This window comes from Vipera ursinii (assembly GCF_947247035.1).
Source record: "Vipera ursinii genome assembly, chromosome: 6".
Classification (NCBI taxonomy): domain Eukaryota; kingdom Metazoa; phylum Chordata; class Lepidosauria; order Squamata; family Viperidae; genus Vipera; species Vipera ursinii.
This window is the reverse complement of record NC_139515.1, coordinates 1,784,836-1,803,048: the sequence shown is the minus strand read 5'-3', so window position 1 is coordinate 1,803,048 and position 18,213 is coordinate 1,784,836. Positions and strand designations below refer to the sequence as shown.

The window sequence follows — 18,213 nt, the reverse complement described above, 5'->3', positions numbered from 1 at the left end:
GCCAATGAGGTTTTATTTCTGGTTCTAAGAACCATTGCCGTGGCTAAATTTATGCCAGGCAGAAAAGTATAAAATCCATTACCAAGTACTGGCCACACACATGTCATTAAAAAGGGCCAATGAGGTTTTATTTCTGGTTCTAAGAACCATTTCCGTGGCTAAATTTATGCCAGGCAGAAAAGTATAAAATCCATTACCAAGTACTGGCCACACACATGTCATTAAAAAGGGCCAATGAGGTTTTATTTCTGGTTCTAAGAACCATTTCCGTGGCTAAATTTATGCCAGGCAGAAAAGTATAAAATCCATTACCAAGTACTGGCCACACACATGTCATTAAAAAGGGCCAATAAGGTTTTATTTCTGGTTTTAAGAACCATAGCCGTGGCTAAATTTACGCCAGGCAGAAAAGTATAAAATCTATTACCAAGTACTGGCCACACACATGTCATTTAAAAGGGCCAATGAGGTTTTATTTCTGGTTCTAAGAACCATTGCCATGGCTCACTTTACGCCAGGCAGAAAAGTATAAAATCTATTACCAAGTACTGGCCACACTGGTCATTAAAAAGGGCCATTGAGGTTTTATTTCTGGTTCTAAGAACCATTGCCATGACTAAATTCACGCCAGGCAGAAAAGTATAAAATCTATTACCAAGCACTGGCCACACACCTAGCATTTAAAAGGGCCAATGAGGTTTTATTTCTGGTTCTAAGAACCATTGCCATGGCTCAATTTATGCCAGGCAGAAAAGTATAAAATCTATTACCATGCAATGGCCACACTTGTCATTAAAAAGGGCCGTTGAGGTTTTAATTCTGGTTCTAAGAACCATTGCCATGAGTAAATTTACGCCAGGCAGAAAAGTATAAAATCTATTACCAAGCAATGGCCACACTGGTCATTTAAAAGGGCCGTTGAGGTTTTATTTCTGGTTCTAAGAACCATTGCCATGGCTCACTTTACGCCAGGCAGAAAAGTATAAAATCTATTACCAAGTACTGGCCACACACTGGTCACTTAAAAGGGCCAATGAGGTTTTATTTCTGGTTCTAAGAACCATTGCCATGGCTAAATTTATGCCAGGCTGAAAACTATAAAATCTATAATCCATCAATAGCCATGCCTAGGATTAAAAAGGTGCATAATTGTTCCTCCGCTCAGTCTGCAAAGCTAGAAAACTATAACATCTTTCATCAATCTACGGCCACAGCCAGCATCAAAAAGGGCCACTGAGGTTTTATTTAGGGTTCTGAAAACCATTGCCATGGCAAGAAAACAATACTGCAATCAAGGAACGGTCAAAGAAGCTAACAACAAATCGCGCAACAAATTACCTCCAAGACCATTACTCAAACATGAACTGGCAGCAAACCACACTCCCTTCTATTAGCACTGATGATGTTCCCCTGTTGGGTAATGAAAGGTCTACAAGAAAACCACCAAGCTCAGAGAGCACCAAGGACGCCTTATTTCAACTGTGAGGCGATCCCAAAGGATTGCCTTCTGGTTTGAGTCTCATGAGGGGGTCCTCAGTTACTGGAGAAGGCTTGTAGCTGAGCACTGTTGACTCTTCCAGTGTGATTCGCCCTCATTGCTTGCTCAGGGACCGAAAGGACCACCCAGGGTGACCCCAGAGAGGACTTCCAGTGTGAGTCCCACACAGTGTTTGCTCACGGACTCAATGAGACAGGTAGCAGTTTGACTCCCGGGCTCATTCAGTGTGAGTGTCACAGAGTGGAAGCTCAGGGACTGAAAGACTTCCACCATAGGGGCATCCCCACCATCGCCATGCTTGTTGGTATGTTGAACGCTCTACCACTTTTTTACCATTGATACTTTGTAAACATTTTTGCAGGAATAAACATGTTGCAAACAGTAACTGCCAGGCTTCCACATTTTCATGATATACTGGAGAGTGAATTAAACCATGTCTCTTACTGTTGATGTCTTCTTCTTCGTCTATATGGATTCATGCCTTTGAAATAAAAAAATCAACATCACCAAATGACCAACTTATGTTCAGAGACTAGAAAAGCAGTCAAAGAGGATTTTTGTGTTTTATCCTATGAGTGAAAGGACACAATATAGAATGAATTGGAACATTGTCCCTTTGAGAATTCCTGAACATATTTTTAATTCTGACTTGCCTTATGGTGGTTTGGTCCTTCTAAAAGAACATGGCTGAGATTACCTCAGATTCCACCAATATTTTAAAAAGTGCGTCCTGGCTAAAATTACCTCAAGATTACTTTAAGAGCTGACTTTATTTCAAGAAAGTAAGGTCAACTCCAGGACCTGAAGTAATTTTAGTTAACTCTTGCCTTTAGTTACTTGAAGCCACTAGTCCTCTACATGTTTTGCTTCTTTTAAGGATTTGAGCCTTGACTAAAACTTCCACAGGTCCCAAGAGCTGACTTTATTCAAGAAAGGGCAACTCCAAGGACTGAAGCCATTTTGCCTTTAAGCTAATTTTAATGCTGGTTCACCTGTGGTAGTTTACCCCTTTTAACTACACCTGGCTAAAATTGCCTCAGCTTATTCAACTGTGGTGGTTTGGTCCTTTTTAACAAGACATGGCTGAGATTACCTCAGGTTCCAGCAAAATTTTATTCTAAGAACTTAAAAGTCCTGGCTAAAATTCCCTCAGGCCCTAAGAATTCCCTTTATTCCTGAGAGGAAGTTCCGCTCCTGAGTCAATTTTATCTTTAAAGCTAATTTTAACTCTTAATTCACCTGTGTTTTGGTGCTTTTTAAAAGGACATGGCTGAGATTACCTCAGGTTCCAGCAAAATTCTAAGAACTTGCGCTTTGACTAGAATTACTTGGAGACACAGCGGTTTGCATTATTCCCCGAGGGAAAGACTGAGGTAAGTATCTTTAGTGACCTGTGGTATTGGCGTCCTTTGAATAAAGCACCCTTGAGATATTATCTCAGCCACCCCTGGCGGTTTACTCCAAGGAATACACGCCGCGCTTAAAATTACCACAGGTGCTAGTCTGAACAATAACCTATTAATTAGCTAAAGAACTCACGCTCCCCTCCCTCCGTATCTCACAACGTAGAAAAGTCTCCGCTAAAATTACCTCAAAAGCTCAAAAGGCCCTGCCCGGCCTCGAGCTCGAGGACTTGGACCGCGGGAGCGCCGGAGAGACTTTTTTTTTGCCCCCCCCCCCGGCGCCCCGCAGCATCGTCCCTTTCGGGCACCGAGAGACGCGGTAGCGGCATCCGCTGTCTCTCGCTTTGCTTTTTGCACCTCAGCCTGAGGAGCCCGCCGACTTTTTAAATGTCCCCGCCTCTCAGCCAATCCTAGGGACGCGTTTTCGGAGCAGCCAATCAACGGGCGAAGTGGGCGTGCACACCAGAGCCCGAGGCGGTCCGAGGGCGCTGGGCGCGAAAGGCGCGCGTTCAAACACAGGTGCGGACGCTCGGCTGCTTCGCCGGCTCGCGGAGCCGTTGCCATGGTGATGGCCGCGGAGCGAGCGAAACGGCCAGGTGGGCCTGGGCTGCACAGGTGATGGCGATTAGGCGGCTGCGATGCTGAGTGTGTGTGTGTGTGTAATGCCTTCTCCTCAAGGCTTCGCCCCACTCGGGGACCCTTGGACTACAAATCCCATCCGTCAGTCAGCCAGCCTGTCTCTCCTTGTGCATGAGAGGCCGGAATAGAGTTGGAGGTTGCCTCCTCTCCCCCCCCCCCCGCTGCAAAAGTCCAGTTTTTAAAATATCCCCATCATTTTTGCAGCAGAGAGCAAAGTCATCCAGAGGGTGACTTTGGGCTTCTACTGCTTTGGGTTACAAGTCCCATCAGCCACCTCCAGGGTGGGAAGGGTGTTGATATTGTTCTGTACACCGCCCTGAGTCCTCCGGGAGAAGGGCGGTATATAAAACAAACAAACAAACAAAACAAACAAATAAATAAATAAATGGTCCCTTCGTACAACAGAGAGCTTTTTTGTTGTTGTTGTAGTTCATGTTGAGTAGGTTCCCCCCCCCCCGCGCTTAAAATGCTCGCTGTTTTACAAAAAAAAATCTGAAAATGTAATACATAACAAAAAAAAAAGAAATGAAATTATGATTATATGTACAGTATATCTTGTTTTAAATACCCTGTAAACCGCCCTGAGCCCTGCGGGAAAGGGCGGTATATAAATCCAATAAAATAAATAAAGTAGGAGATACTTTGGACTACAGGTCCCATTAGCTGGCCTTGGGAGGCGGGTGTTGATGGGAATTGCCACTTTTGCAACAGATTGCCCTTTTGATTGGTGACCCGGTCTCGTTCCCCTCCAGCTAAAATTCAAAGCTCTTTTTCTGTTTTTGTTTGCATCTTCTCCACTCTGTCTCAATCTTGCCAGGCAGCCCTTGGTTTTATTTTGAATTTGTTATTTTTTTTCCCCCAGTCTTTTTTTCTTTAAGAAAAAGAAATCCAGGAATGGTTTGTTTCGCTTTGCTTTGCTTTCTAGGGATTCTGCTAAAATGTTATAATATAGTTTCTGATACATAGTGTCTTGCCCAGTGAAAGAAATTGACTCAAATTTGAAACTATTTCTTCTTTTTTCTATTATTGGAACTCTTCCCAGCCACAGTTAAATGTCTTCAAAAGAAGTCAGATACGTTTATATCCCCATCATAAGGATTTTGGTAACTTTTAATGAGACCCCTCTCAACATTTTCCACCACGCTGCGTCCTCCAGATAGGCTATACCAGCGATGGCGAAACTTTTAGAGACCAAGTGCCCAAACTGCAACCCAAAACCCACTTATGTATAGTCAGGTGCCAGGTGGGCATGGTCCATTGGGTGGGTGTGGCTACGGTGGTAACGGCAGACTGGGTGGGACTAAAAAGTTTTATCAATCTAGTCCAACTTTGTGAGATTTTTTTTTTCAGCAAGAAGTTGATTGATTCATTGAACCTTTTTTTTTTTGCACACGGCAGCGGAGGCCTAAAGCGAAAAGGTTTTATAAAAGCCAGCTGAAGGCCTAGGACTGGGGTGACGGCGTTCGTGCCCACAGAGAGGGCTCTGCGTGCCACCTGTGGCATGATAGGTTTGCCACCATGGGGCTATACCATTTCAGACAAATGGCTGTCTAGTCTCTTTAAAAACTTCCAGGGTTGGAGCATCCACCAATTCTGGAGGAAGGTTAATTATTCTAACTGTCAGAAATTCCTTCTTAGTTCTAGGTTGCTTCTCTCCTTGGTTAGTTTCCATCTGTTGCTTCTTATCCTGCCTTCTGCTGCTTTGGAGAATAGCTTGACTCCCTCTTCTTTGGGGCAGCCCCTGAGATACTGGAAGACTGCTATCATGTCCCCCCCTTGTCCTTCTCTTCATTAAACTAGACATTCCCAATTCCAACAACTGTTCTTTATATGTTTTAGCCTCCACTCCCCTGATCAACTTGGTTGCTCTTCTCTGCCCTCTTTCTAGAGTCTCAACATCTTTTTGACATCGTGGTGACCAAACTGGATGTCTACTTTGTGACAGCCTCTCAAATATTGGAAGACAGCTATAATGTCACCCTTAATCTTTTTCTTTGTCAGACTAGAGGACATATCCAGTTCCTGCAACTGTTCATCATATGTTTCAGCCTCCAGCCTCTTAATCATTGTTCCAATTACTTGAATTCGCCTTACAAGGAATATACGAAATTGTTCTTTTTTAGAAGGTCTAAACTTACAGTATAATCATTATCCTTTGGCTAACAAATTATGTTAAGTTTGAACATAATTGTGTATAATTTTTATTTGTCTGCTATGAACTTAACATACATTTAGAATAGAATAGAATAGAATAGAATAGAATAGAATAGAATAGAATAGAATAGAATAGAATAGAATAGAATAGAAATATAGAAAGTGAATAGAATAGAATAGAATAGAACAGAATAGAATAGAACAGAACAGAACAGAACAGAATAGAATAGAATAGAATAGAATAGAATAGAATAGAATAGAATAGAATAGAATAAATAGAAATATAGAAAGTGAATAAAATAGAATAGAATAGAATAGAATAGAATAGAATAGAATAGAACGGAACCCTGGAGGTCTTCTAGTCCAGCCCCCTGCTCAAGCAGGAGAACCTATACCATCTCAGATATAATCATCATTCTGATGCTTGGCAACTGGCTTCTATTTATGACGGCTACAGTATAATATGATGACTCTTTGCAACCTTCTCACAAGCAGAGTCAATGGGGAGGCCAGATTTACTGAATATCTGTGTTACTAACATAGAATAGAGTAGAATAGAATAGAAAACTTGAATAGAATAGAATAGAATATAGAATATAGAATAGAAAGGGACTTTGGAGATCTTCTAGTCCAGCCCCCTGCTCAAGCAGGAGAACCTATACCATCTCAGACAAGGTGAATGTCTAGTCTCTTGTTGCCGAGAGCTCGCATACACCTGTCAAGACCATACCCTCCATTTCAACACCTTGCTCTAGCAATAGATTTCACATCCACTCAAAAAAAGTTAACCAGAGGCTGAAAAATGGGATTAGAACATGCTTGGTGGCTATGAAGAACCTGAGGCATTTGGCTCTCAATATCCTTGACTGCCCTTTGAACATTAGGACATCTGCAGATAAAAGAGATGTGGGCAGCCCCACCCTTGCTGGTGAAAATCTGCTCTTTGCCCAGGCACAACTCTTGATGGAGCTTGGGTGTGGCTGTGATTTAGTTTGTTTTTGTTGACCATACGATTTGTGGAGCCTTGACCCCAGTTTGGTTTGGTTTCTGTTTGTGTTCCCTGGGTAGATGGGCAGCTATATAAATGTGTTAAGTAAGTAAGTAAACAAATATTACCATTTTCCCCAGAAACTTTCCCCTGCAGCTTGAGTTCTGGAAAAATAAATGGTTTGTCACCTGAAAATCAGCCACAGTAGGGTCCTGACTGGGGGTGCAGGAAAGGCCTTCATAATATTCCTTTTAAGGTATCACAGTTTCTACCTAAGTTTCCTGGGAGTGCTGTAGACAGAGGATCCTTAAGGGTTTGGGGGCCTATATAGCCACTTTAAGCCTGTGCAAGGCATGCATTTTATATGTGATGTATTTAAATCTGCATTTAATCTCTAGGCTTTAGAAATCATGAAAAAAATGGAAAAGAGGCGAGATGTCGTTGCTTAACCGACAGCATTTTTGTATGTTCAATCTGAGTGAAGATTTTGTTGTAAAACAAAATCTTTAGCCTTCTTAGTCCAGTGCAATAGAAATCAGTTTATATACAGTACGAAGCATTTGAAATTTTTACCATTCAGTATTTCTGGGTGGAAGATCTCCAGTGCCAGTTTTCAGGCACTGGGACGAAACAAAACTGGGAGACGTCATTGTGAAAAATGCAGCTTCCTTGGGATGATATGATGGATGTAGAGACAGAAAGCCAATGCCCATTGCAACAATAATTTAATAGTAGTAGTGGTGGTAGTAGTAATTAGAGTAAGTCCCTTGTGATATCTGCTGAAGACTTAAAGCGGTGGTCTTCAACCTTGGCAACTTTAAGACTTGTGAACTTCAACTCCCAGAATTCTTCAGCCGGCTTGAAGTCCACAAGTCTTAAAGTTGCCAAGGTTGAAGAACCCTGATTTAAACAGTTGAAATATATCTTGTTGCTGTTGAAGCAGACAGATACCAGGAGTTGATTTGATGTCTTGAATGTTATTCCAAGGCATATTCCAAGGTCATTCCAGAAAATCGCAGTCAATGTCTAAGGGTGCTGGAAGCTCTAACGTAGCTAAGAAACTTGTAGCAGAGATTTAATACAAAATACCATACATTCCGAGCCATTTGTGACTTTGCAATGAATACGCGCCAGACGATCACAAGCAGAGTGGCCTTCAGTGCCCACTGGATAGTCCTTAGCCTGACAAAAGAGAGAAGAGAAAGAAGAGGAGCTGAAATACCAATGCTGGATAGTTCACAACACAAAACAGATCAACCACCCGCTGGAATACGGAGAGTGAGATGGAATTTATTTATTTATTTATTTTAATTCCATTTATATCCCGCCCTTCTCCGAAGACTCAGGGCGGCTTACAAGCTTAGCAGTAGCCTTCATTCTATGTATATGCCTGCTTATTAGGGCTTTCACACACACACACACCCCAAGCGGCATTATTACAAAGTCAGCTTGGGTCCTCATTTTACCTACCTGGGAAGGATGGAAGGCTGAGTCAACCTTGAGCCTAGTGGGACGCGAACCTGCACTAATGGCAGGCAGCTGGTGTTACTTATATCAATAGCAGAACAGAAGAATAGAGTAACAGAATTGGAAGGGACCTCAGAGGTCATCTAGTCCAACACTCTGCTTAAGCAAAAAAACAGTATACCATTCTGGACAAATGGCTTTCCAATCTCTTCTTGAAAATGTTCAGTGATGGGAGTGAGCATAACTTCTAGAGGCAAGTAGTTCCACTGATCAATTATTCTAATTATCAGGAAGTTTCTCCTTAGTTCCAGGTTGCTTCTCTCCTTGATTGGTTTCCATCTGTTGCTTCTTGCCCTGCCTTTCAGGTGCTTTGGAGAATAGCTTGACTCCCTCTTCTTTGGGGCCACCCCTGAGATATTGGAAGACTGCTATCATGTCACCCCTGGTCATTCTGTTCATCAAACTAGACACACCCAATTCCTGCAATTGTCCTTCCTATGTTTTAGCCTCCAGCCCCCTAATCATCTTTCTAGCTCTTTTCTGCACTCTTCTAGAAAGTCTCAACATCTTTTTTACATCGTGGTGAGCAAAATTGGGCGCAACGTTCCAAGTGTGGTTTTACCAAACCAATATAAATCGGCACTAGCACTTCACATGATCTCGATACTATCCCTCTCTTGATGCATCCTAGGACTGCACTGGGGGTTGTTGCTTTTGGCAGCTGAAGCACATATCAATCATATTGACAAATATTTTCTTCTATCCCATCTCAGGCAAAATAGCAATGTTCCACCCCACACGATCCTAGTTATTTAGGGAAATCAGAGGGAGGGTGGATGATGTGATTAGAAGGGTGACCCAGATCTTAAAGGGTTTCTTCATCCCTCCTAGATGGGAGGTTTGAGCAGTTAGCAGCAGTTCCAAATTTCAGTTTCCACCCATCCCTGACCATTCAAAATATCGTAAGGCTAACTGTTGTGAGAATAGAAACCACAAGTTATATTACTATTTAAGAATCAGACATGATTCTGGACACCCTAAACCACCACGGAGCCTGTGACTGTAAGGATTTTCTCCTTGTAAATGTTGTGATTCAGGTCTACTTTACCTCTGTGACAGAGAAGGCAGCTTTGGCTACAAACTTTCTTCAAGTGATAGACAGAAAAGGGAAATGTGCAAACACAGAAAAGAGAAACACCCAAGGAATACTGCCTTAATTTTTATACTTCTATAGATGACCAGGGGACTGGAGGCTAAAACATATGAAGAACGGTTGCTGGAATTGGGTATGTCTAGCTTAATTAAAGAAGGACCAGGGATGACATAATAGCAGTTTTCCAATATCTAAGGGGTGGCCCCAAAGAAGAGGGAGTCAAGCTATTCTCCAAAGCGCCCGAAGGCAGGACAAGAAGCAACGGATGGAAACTCATCAAGGAGAGAAGCAACCCGGAACTAAGGAGGAACTTCCTGACAGCTAGAACAATTAACCAGTGGAATAACCTGCCTCCAGAAGCTGTGGATGCTCCGACTCTGGAAGTTTTTAAGAAGAGACTGGACAGCCATTTGTCTGAAATGGTATAGGGTTTCCTGCCTGAGCAGAGGGGGGGGGGGTTGGACTAGATGACCTCCAAGATCCCTTCCAATAACTCTGTTATTGTTATAGATTCAGCTGTTTTTCTAGTTCTGCCTGATTCTTTGTCCTGGCGTGTTTTTCTCTGGAGGAAAGACCCCAGTATGTCACTCCAAACCATGTCTGGCATTCAGCCCAAAACTATTTCCCACCGTGCTTTGTGGTGACTCACGCACAATTTCATTCATCGAAAGCTCTCAGGTTGTGAAAGCTTAACCCAAATACTGCGTGTGTCTTACTTTCTGATGTACTGGCGGGCTGCAGGAAGTCCAGCCATGTCTTCATTCAGCAGATATTTCTTAGTTCCTAAGCAGTAATTTGCTATGTATTCTGACCAAGTCACTTGACAGACGTCAAAGGAGAAGAGCTGGAACGAAATGGAGGGGAGAACATCAAAGAGAGGTGGAAGGACTATTTAATTCTTGATTTACGCTGAATATTATATGAAATGACTTCTGAATAATAAAGTGAGCTTTGGGGAGGAAAGTTCCACATTAATCTAGCGGATCCCACCAACCAGAGCAGGGCTCCAGGCTTTGGGTATCCCGCATCTTTCATATCTGAGTCTAGCGAAGACAAGTGAAAAAAATGGTGAGATAGACGTTGAGGAGTTCCAGTTGATTATTTTCTTGACCCTCTTTTGCACGCTGAATTCCTGGTGAAGGAGAGGCTGTGTGTGGCTCTCCATTTCCTCAGTTGGATATTTGTGTGTTTATTACAAAAAAAAAAGTTCCAATGTGTCCTTAACTCTGGAACTGTCTCCCTTTCTAGGTAGACCACACAGGAAATATGACCAGATAGGATAACTCTACTTTATGGTAAAGCTGCATTAGCAGAATCTTGCAAGCCGTAAATTCTTCTGCTTTCTCTTTTACAGGCCAAAAAACTAAGGAGTGTGCAGCAGCAACCAAAAAAAAGCTAATGCAATCCTGGGTTGTATAAACAGAGGCATAGAATCAAGATGACACAAAGTATATATTAGTACCGCTTTACAAAGCCCTAGTAAGACCACACCTGGAATACTGCAGCCAATTTTGGTCACCATATCCCAAAAAAAGATGTTGAGTTTGGAAAAAATTCAGAGAAGAGCAACTAAGATGATCAAAGGCCTGGAGACCAAAACATACGAAGAAGAGCTGTGGGACTTGGGTTTGGCTAGTTTAAAGAAAAGAAGAAATAGGGGAGACATGATAGCAGTGTTCCAGTATTTGAGGGGCTGCCACAAAGAAGAGGGGGTCACGTTATTCACCAGAGCTCCAGAGAGAAGGACGAGAAACAATGGTTGGAAACTGATCAAAGAGAGAAGCAACCTAGAATTAAGGAGAAACTTCCTGGCAGTGAGGACAATTAACCAGTGGAACAACTTGCCACCAGATATCGTGGGCTGGAGGTTTTAAAGAAGAGACTAGATATTCACCTGTCTGAGACGGTATAGGTTCTCCTGCTTGAGCTGGGGGCTGGACTAGAAGACCTCCAGTGTCCCTTCCAGATTCTATTCTATTCTAAGATTGGTCCGAACCCTAACCCTTCTGAGCCTCTTGCCCCATCCACTTTCCAGCTGTGGGCTATGCTGTCTCTTATCTGACCATTCTGAGCAAGATCTCTCCACCGCGTCTCCCAAGCTCTTTCCCACCTACCGTTACAGGGACTGACCCCTTGCATAGGGCTCCGAGGAAGGAATTTGCCCTTTCGGAAACCAGCCAGAATCTACACATTTTAATGACCTGTGATGATGCGGTGGTTCGGTGACTTGCTTACATTTCGGTCTTTTGGATTGAGCTCTTTCATCAGCGTGTTTGTATTGCCAGAGCTCCAATCCCAGGAATGGCTGGTAAAATATTCAAGAAGGCTCATTGCTTTTTCCAAGCGTGTAAAAAGCTTCATCATCCTGAAAGACAGACAGAAAGAGAAACAGGTAGGATTCTAGCATCCTACTTCAAAACGATGGGGCAGAGGTTCACGGGAAAAGTAAGTTCTTGGTGCCACGGTCCTTTAGGATCTAAGGCGGGCTATCATCTACTAGAGCCATGGCTGGCTGGGCAGTTCTGGGAGTTGAAGTCCACAGGTCTTAAAGTTGCCATGGTTGGGGACCCCTGTACTAGAGGCTCCATTCCAAGGCTCAATCCGATCCTTTTTCTAAGAAATCCCCAAAGCTGTCAAATTGATGGACAAGTCCTTGGGGGAAAACGTAGTCTGTATTCTTAAGGGTACTTCTCTAAAACTGCTATCTGGATTTTTTTTTCTTTTTGACATCATCCCCTATACCCAGTGGTGGGATTCAGCCGGTTCACACCACTTCGAAAGATTCTTTTGTTGCCCAGGGCCAGAATGGACTTCCGGAAGCGGCATCCACACAGAGAAACTGGTTGTTCACCTATTTAAATCCCACCAGTGTAGGTAGGTAGGTAGGTAGATAGATAGATAGATAGATGATAGATAGATGATAGATAGATAGATAGATAGATAGATAGATAGATAGATAGATAGATAGATAGATAGATAGATAATAGATAGATAGATAGATAGATAGATAGATAGATAGATAGATGATAGATAGATAGATAGATAGATAGATAGATAGATAGATAGATAGATAGATAGATAGATAGACGAGCAGACAGGTAGGTAGATTAGATAGACATACAGACGGATAGGTAGGTAGGTAGGTAGGTAGACGAATAGGGAGAGAGAGAGGCAGGCAGGCAGGCAGATTAGATAGATGGACGGATGGACGGACGGACAGGTAGGTAGGTAGGTAAAGTAGGTAGGTAGATAGATAGATAGATAGATAGATAGATAGATAGATAGATAGATAGATAGATAGATAGATAGATAGATAGGCAGGCAGGCAGGCAGATTGGATAGATAGACAGACGGGTAGGTAGGTAGACAGACAGACAGACAGATAGACAGATAGGCAGGCAGGCAGGCAGACAGACAGACAGACAGACAGACTGCCTGGCCTTTGTAAAGGGTGCTCAACCTGTTGGCTAACAAGGATAGTGTCAATTTCTAATTTGGGTGGGATACTAACCCTAACCCCACAATCTCACCGTGGCTTCTTTCCCATCAGCCGCAGATAGAGGTCACAGAGAAAAGCAGGGATTGTGTGAGAGACAAACGTCTGGTACTGGTGGATCAAGGAGCTCGAGGTCAAGGAGGCATTAGGGATTCTGAAGGGTTTCTCCACTGGGTTTTTTTCAAAGCTATTTTGCACAAGAGTTTCTGTAAAATTGTAGAAAACAGATAGTGCTTCCAGTGAGGTAATTAGGTGGAAAATATGACAGAAATGTGAATTTGCCGAGGCAAAGTTATCTGAACATCAGGAAACCAGATGTGGTTATTAGTCACATGATGATTTAGACAAGATGAAGAAGTGGAAATAGTCTGTGTGGAATGGCTCTTCCTAGAGCAGGGGTCTTCAGACTTGGCCCATTTATGACTTGTGGACTTCAACTCCCAGAATTCCTCAGCCAGGCTGGCTGAGGAATTCTGGGAGTTGAAGTCCATCAAGTCATAAAAGGGCCAAGTTTGAAGACCCCTGTCCTAGAGGCAAATCCTACTAATTAGTATTGTGGTGGTGGTATTACAGTCTTTTGCCTTCCTTATTTTACTTGGTCAATGCCTAAGGTAAAACTCCCTTGCCTATTAGCCTCTTAATTGTAATTATCCATTAACCAAATCTTGAGAGTCAAAAAATGCATCTCTCCCAGTCAGCGGGGATGGTTACGTTGATAGCAAGGCCTGCTGGTATAATATCAGCTACTGCAGCTAGGTTGCATTTTAAAGTCTGCAAAATCCCCTTTGCACCCTAGAAATACAGAAGAAATTAATTAACACATCTAACTTGTTTTCCTTATCTAGCATATAGAGTTTGTGTACTTTGAGATTTGAATTCTGTGGCAGATGAATGGGATGGGATAAGTTCTTCTGAGTTAAAATATGCATACATATACATACATACGTACATTTTATTTTATTTATTTTTATTTTTATTCCATTTATATCCCGCCCTTCTCTGAAGACTCAGGGCGGCTTACAAGCTTAGCAGTAGCCTTCATTCTATGTATATGCCTGCTTATTAGGGCTTTCACACACCCCCCAAGCGGCATTATTACAAAGTCAGCTTATTGCCCCCAACAATCTGGCTCCTCATTTTACCTACCTCGGAAGGATGGAAGGCTGAGTCAACCTTGAGCCTGGTGGGATGCGAACCTGCACTAATTGCAGGCAGCTGGTGTACATACATACATACATACATACATACATACATACATACATACCTGTATATATGAAGGGATTTTATTATGCTTAAGGTTGATGTTAGTAATATTGATATTAGTAGTGATACTTTGTCATCATCTTTGTTTATGTGCAAGCAGCTTTGAAGGTGCTTTATATTGGGAAATTAGTTCTATAAAAGCAAATGTTTCGTGCTTTAGGTACAGGGGATTTCTTGCATGAAAAGAGCATGGTGAGGGGAGGGGGAAATGGAGTTATGGTGGAACCTGGGTTGTTGTTGTGTAGGAGTCATCATCTAGGAATTATTTTTCTGTACCTTTTGGCTCCTAGTACCAAGACCGGACCTCTTTGTTCTGGAAAGGGATAAAAGGTGGAAGAACTCTTTCCTGGTTGTTGCCTTCATCTCTCTACCAGCCACGAAGAGAGAGGTGGCCACCCGACTCTGTTTTGATCAAAATAAAAGTGGTTTGCTTGCTGAAACCTCGGCTGGGGAGTTTCTTTCGGCTCTTTTAAATTCCTGAGTAATGCTGGGGCAATTGTGAGGCTAAGTATAAATCCTTACATCTATCTATCTATCTATCTATCTATCTATCTATCTATCTATCTATCTATCTGTCTATCTATCTATCTATCTATCTATCATCTATGTAAATTTTTTGGCTTGCTAACAAAGAATAAAGGGAGACAGATATGATCATTTCAAGTTTGAAATGATCATACAGTATCTGTCTCCCTTTATTCTTTGTTAGCAAGCCAAAAAATTTACACAAATATGAGCTGCATATATATATATATATATATATATATATATATATATATATATATATATATATATATATATATATATATATATATATATATATATATATATATATATATATATATATATATATTTGTGTAAATTACTAACAAAGAATTTAGAGAGGCTGATATGCATTTCGGACTCATTAGTCTTCATCAGTCAGTCATACCCTTCTGAGATTCGAACCTGGGCTGCTTGCACGTTAGGCAGTGTTTTTACTTCTTGAGCCACAGGTTCTCTCTCGCTTTGTTAGCTTTTTGCAAGGGGAGAAATATGTGTCATATGTTAACTCTTAGATTACCTTGCTAGGCCCCAAACATGGGGCAATCTTTATTTCCTGTTTTCAGCCTTATCTCAAAGGCCATCGAACAGGCTGTAGTCACACCGGACAGTTCATATATTTGTGTAAATTACTAACAAAGAATTTAGGGAGGCTGATATGCATTTCGGACTCATTAGTCTTCATCAGTCAGTCATACCCTTCTGAGATATGTGTGTGTGTGTGTGTGTGTATGTATATGTATATGTATATGTATATGTATATGTATGTATGTATATTTGTGAAACACCTCCCAAATTAGAATCTACAAAAGAGAACTTTTAAATTCTTCCATAGTCTGGAGTCTTCCAGAGAAGCAGAGTTTCAGAGGATAGAGCGGCCTAGACATTTCAGACTGAAAGGCAATGCGCAGATGAATTTTAGTGAGCTGTTACATAGGGAGCAGAAGCTGTGAAGAAGCAACCAGACAGGTAACACAGCAAACAACATCTCTGTCCCTTTGCTAGGGAAAACAACAACAACAACAACTCACTCATTTCTCCCCAGCATAATGGGTTGAGGCTATCTGAGGTACAGCTGTAAATCAGTGGTGACTTTGGTCTGGAAAAAAAGGAAATAAAAGACAACTCAGGATTCAGAAAATACACCAAATGTCTTAATATGTTATTTGTTAGGGTGATATATAAGTGGGGTTATAGGCCGTACATCCAAAATTACGGCAAAATCAGTTGTTGGCCAAGCAGGTTAAAAAGGACAAGGTGACAGCTGTTGGTTTTTTTGTTCTGCCTTCCAGACGCCCTCTTTATATGAAATCATTTTCTATATTAGGACCATGAAGGGAGTGATCAGCAGATCACATTCAGGTCCCAGATAGTGCTCCAATGTCCAAGGGATCCAGTCTTTGCTTGACTCAAGCTTGTTCTCTTCGCTTCAGGCTTCTGGGGAAGAAATCTTTCTGATTTGTTTTCTTGACAGTTAAAACTCTCCCTGTCATTCCCATCAATCATTATTTGCCATTTAACCTCTTCCTTGACACCCTGGTTTATCTTCTGGAGCAGGAGCGGGGCACCTTCTTTGCATGGACAGCCAAATTGGCTCCAGACAGATTGGAAGCAGGTGACAATCATGGATACATCACAGCCTGCAAAGGCGGTCAGGCTCCTGACACACTTTCCTGGGATTACACACCCTCACTGTGTCGATTAATGGGGCACTGTTGTCTTGTGCACTGCAGTGAAGAATAGAATGGAGCTGGAAGGGACCTTAGAGGTCATCTAGTCCAGCCCCCTGCTCAAGCAGGAGTCCTTATATCATTTCAGACAAGTGACTGTCCAGTCTCTTCTTAAAAACCCTCAGTGATGGAGCAGCCACAACTTTTGAAGGCAAAGTTGTTCCACTGGTTAATTGTCCTCGCTGTCAGGAAGTTTCTCCTTAATTCCTGGTTGCTTCTCTCTTCCATCAGTTTCCAACCATTGTTTCTTGTCAGAAAGCAGATACAATCAAGGGCAGTTAGGATTCTGACACACTTTCTTGGGATTAAGCCCTCACTGTGTCGATTAATGGGGCACTGTAGTTAAAGATCCTCTAACTTCTGCAATAAAATCTTCCTGTTCCCAGCTTGGGGAGGCTTCAAAGGTGACAATTATTTCAGCATACAGTGGTTCAGCTGTGGGTGGGTGGGTGGATGGATGGACAGGTAGGTAGGTAAGGAGAGAGAGAGAGAGAGAGAGAGACAGACAGACAGACAGACAGACAGATAGATAAGTAGGTGGGTGGGTGGATGGATGGATGGACAGGTAGGTAGGTAAGTAGATAGATAGATAGACAGACAGACATGGATAGATAGATAGATAGATAGATAGATAGATAGATAGATAGATAGATATAGATAGATGGGTGGGTGGGTGGGTGGGTGGATGGATGGATGGATGGATGGACAGGTAGGTAGGTAAGTAGATGATAGATAGATAGATAGATAGATAGATAGATAGATAGATAGACAGACAGACATGGATAGATAGATAAAATCTTTATTGTATTTTTTACATTTACATTTTTTACATTTACATTTTTTATTGTATTTTTTAGTTGCTCTCAAAAGTGTACACATACATAACAGACATATACAAACATATGTATAGACCTACACCCTTACATATAAATACATATAAATATTAATCACTGTCCATCGTGGATACATAGCGGAAAGAGGAAGCTTGAGAATTCACAAGGTTGAGACTGTATGGAGCAAAACTGTGACTGGATCTGGATGTTCTGCTTCGGATACCACAAAGCCCCCTCGTCCCAGAAGGTATAAGGCAGGGGTCTTCAAACTTGGCCCTTTGATGACTTGTGGACTTCAACTCCCAGAATTCCTCAGCCAGGCACGTGTGCCTGGCTGAGGAATTCTGGGAGTTGATGTCCACAAGTCATCAAAGGGCCAAGTTTGAAGACCCCTGATCTAGGGAATTGCAGTTTTGGCAGCTCCTGGCAACCTGCATAAACCTTGAAAAATCCTCCTGCTTCAATGGTGTATCTCTTGATCAACAAAGAGGCCTTACCTGTGAACCGCAGTGTACCAGCCAGCAGTGATGGTTAAGTTGATAGCTAAGTCTACCGGGATAATATCAGCTATTGTCGCCGGATTGCATTTTATAGTCCGTAAAATCCCTTTGGAACCCTAGAAACAGAAAAGAAATTAATTTGATTTCCTGACTTAGCCTAGAATGGGTATCCTTTGCGATTTGAATTCTCTAGCAGATAAATGGGACGGGACGAGTTCTTCTGAATTAAAATAGGGAGAGAAAACTTTTACAGATTTGTGGAAGGCGTTCCCAAATGAGAAAACTGATCACGGGGTCTGGCTTGGAAGGAATTATCAACCTAAAAGAATTCCAAAAAGAATTCCCTGCAAAAGCTTCTGGAAAGCAGAGCAGAAAAGCCCGCAGCTGAATGGGTAAGTACAACCCCGTGTCAAAATTTGTCTAAAACAGTGGAGGAGTGGGTTGGACTAGAAGACCTCGCAGGTCCCTTCCAACTCTTATTCGATCCCTCCCTCCCTGCGTGACTTTTTATAAAACCCACCCACAGACTTTTTATAAAGGCATAGG

The 18,213-nt window shown here is 42.1% G+C and overlaps 1 protein-coding gene across 1 annotated transcript in view; it reads right to left on the bottom strand.

Annotated features, from left to right (window-relative positions):
• Positions 1–7,701: 7,701 nt before the first annotated feature.
• The window catches only part of LOC310642274 (fatty acyl-CoA reductase 1-like), a gene marked incomplete at both ends in the record, with an annotated part of 20,122 nt that continues 9,610 nt past the window's right edge, over positions 7,702–18,213 (bottom strand). The window contains 6 exons of the mRNA XM_083365881.1: positions 7,702–7,864; positions 10,019–10,146; positions 11,538–11,667; positions 12,833–13,004; positions 15,636–15,703; positions 17,665–17,783. Of these exons, the coding sequence (XP_083222007.1) occupies positions 7,702–7,864; positions 10,019–10,146; positions 11,538–11,667; positions 12,833–13,004; positions 15,636–15,703; positions 17,665–17,783 (780 nt within the window). The remainder of the gene's footprint in view (positions 7,865–10,018; positions 10,147–11,537; positions 11,668–12,832; positions 13,005–15,635; positions 15,704–17,664; positions 17,784–18,213) is intronic.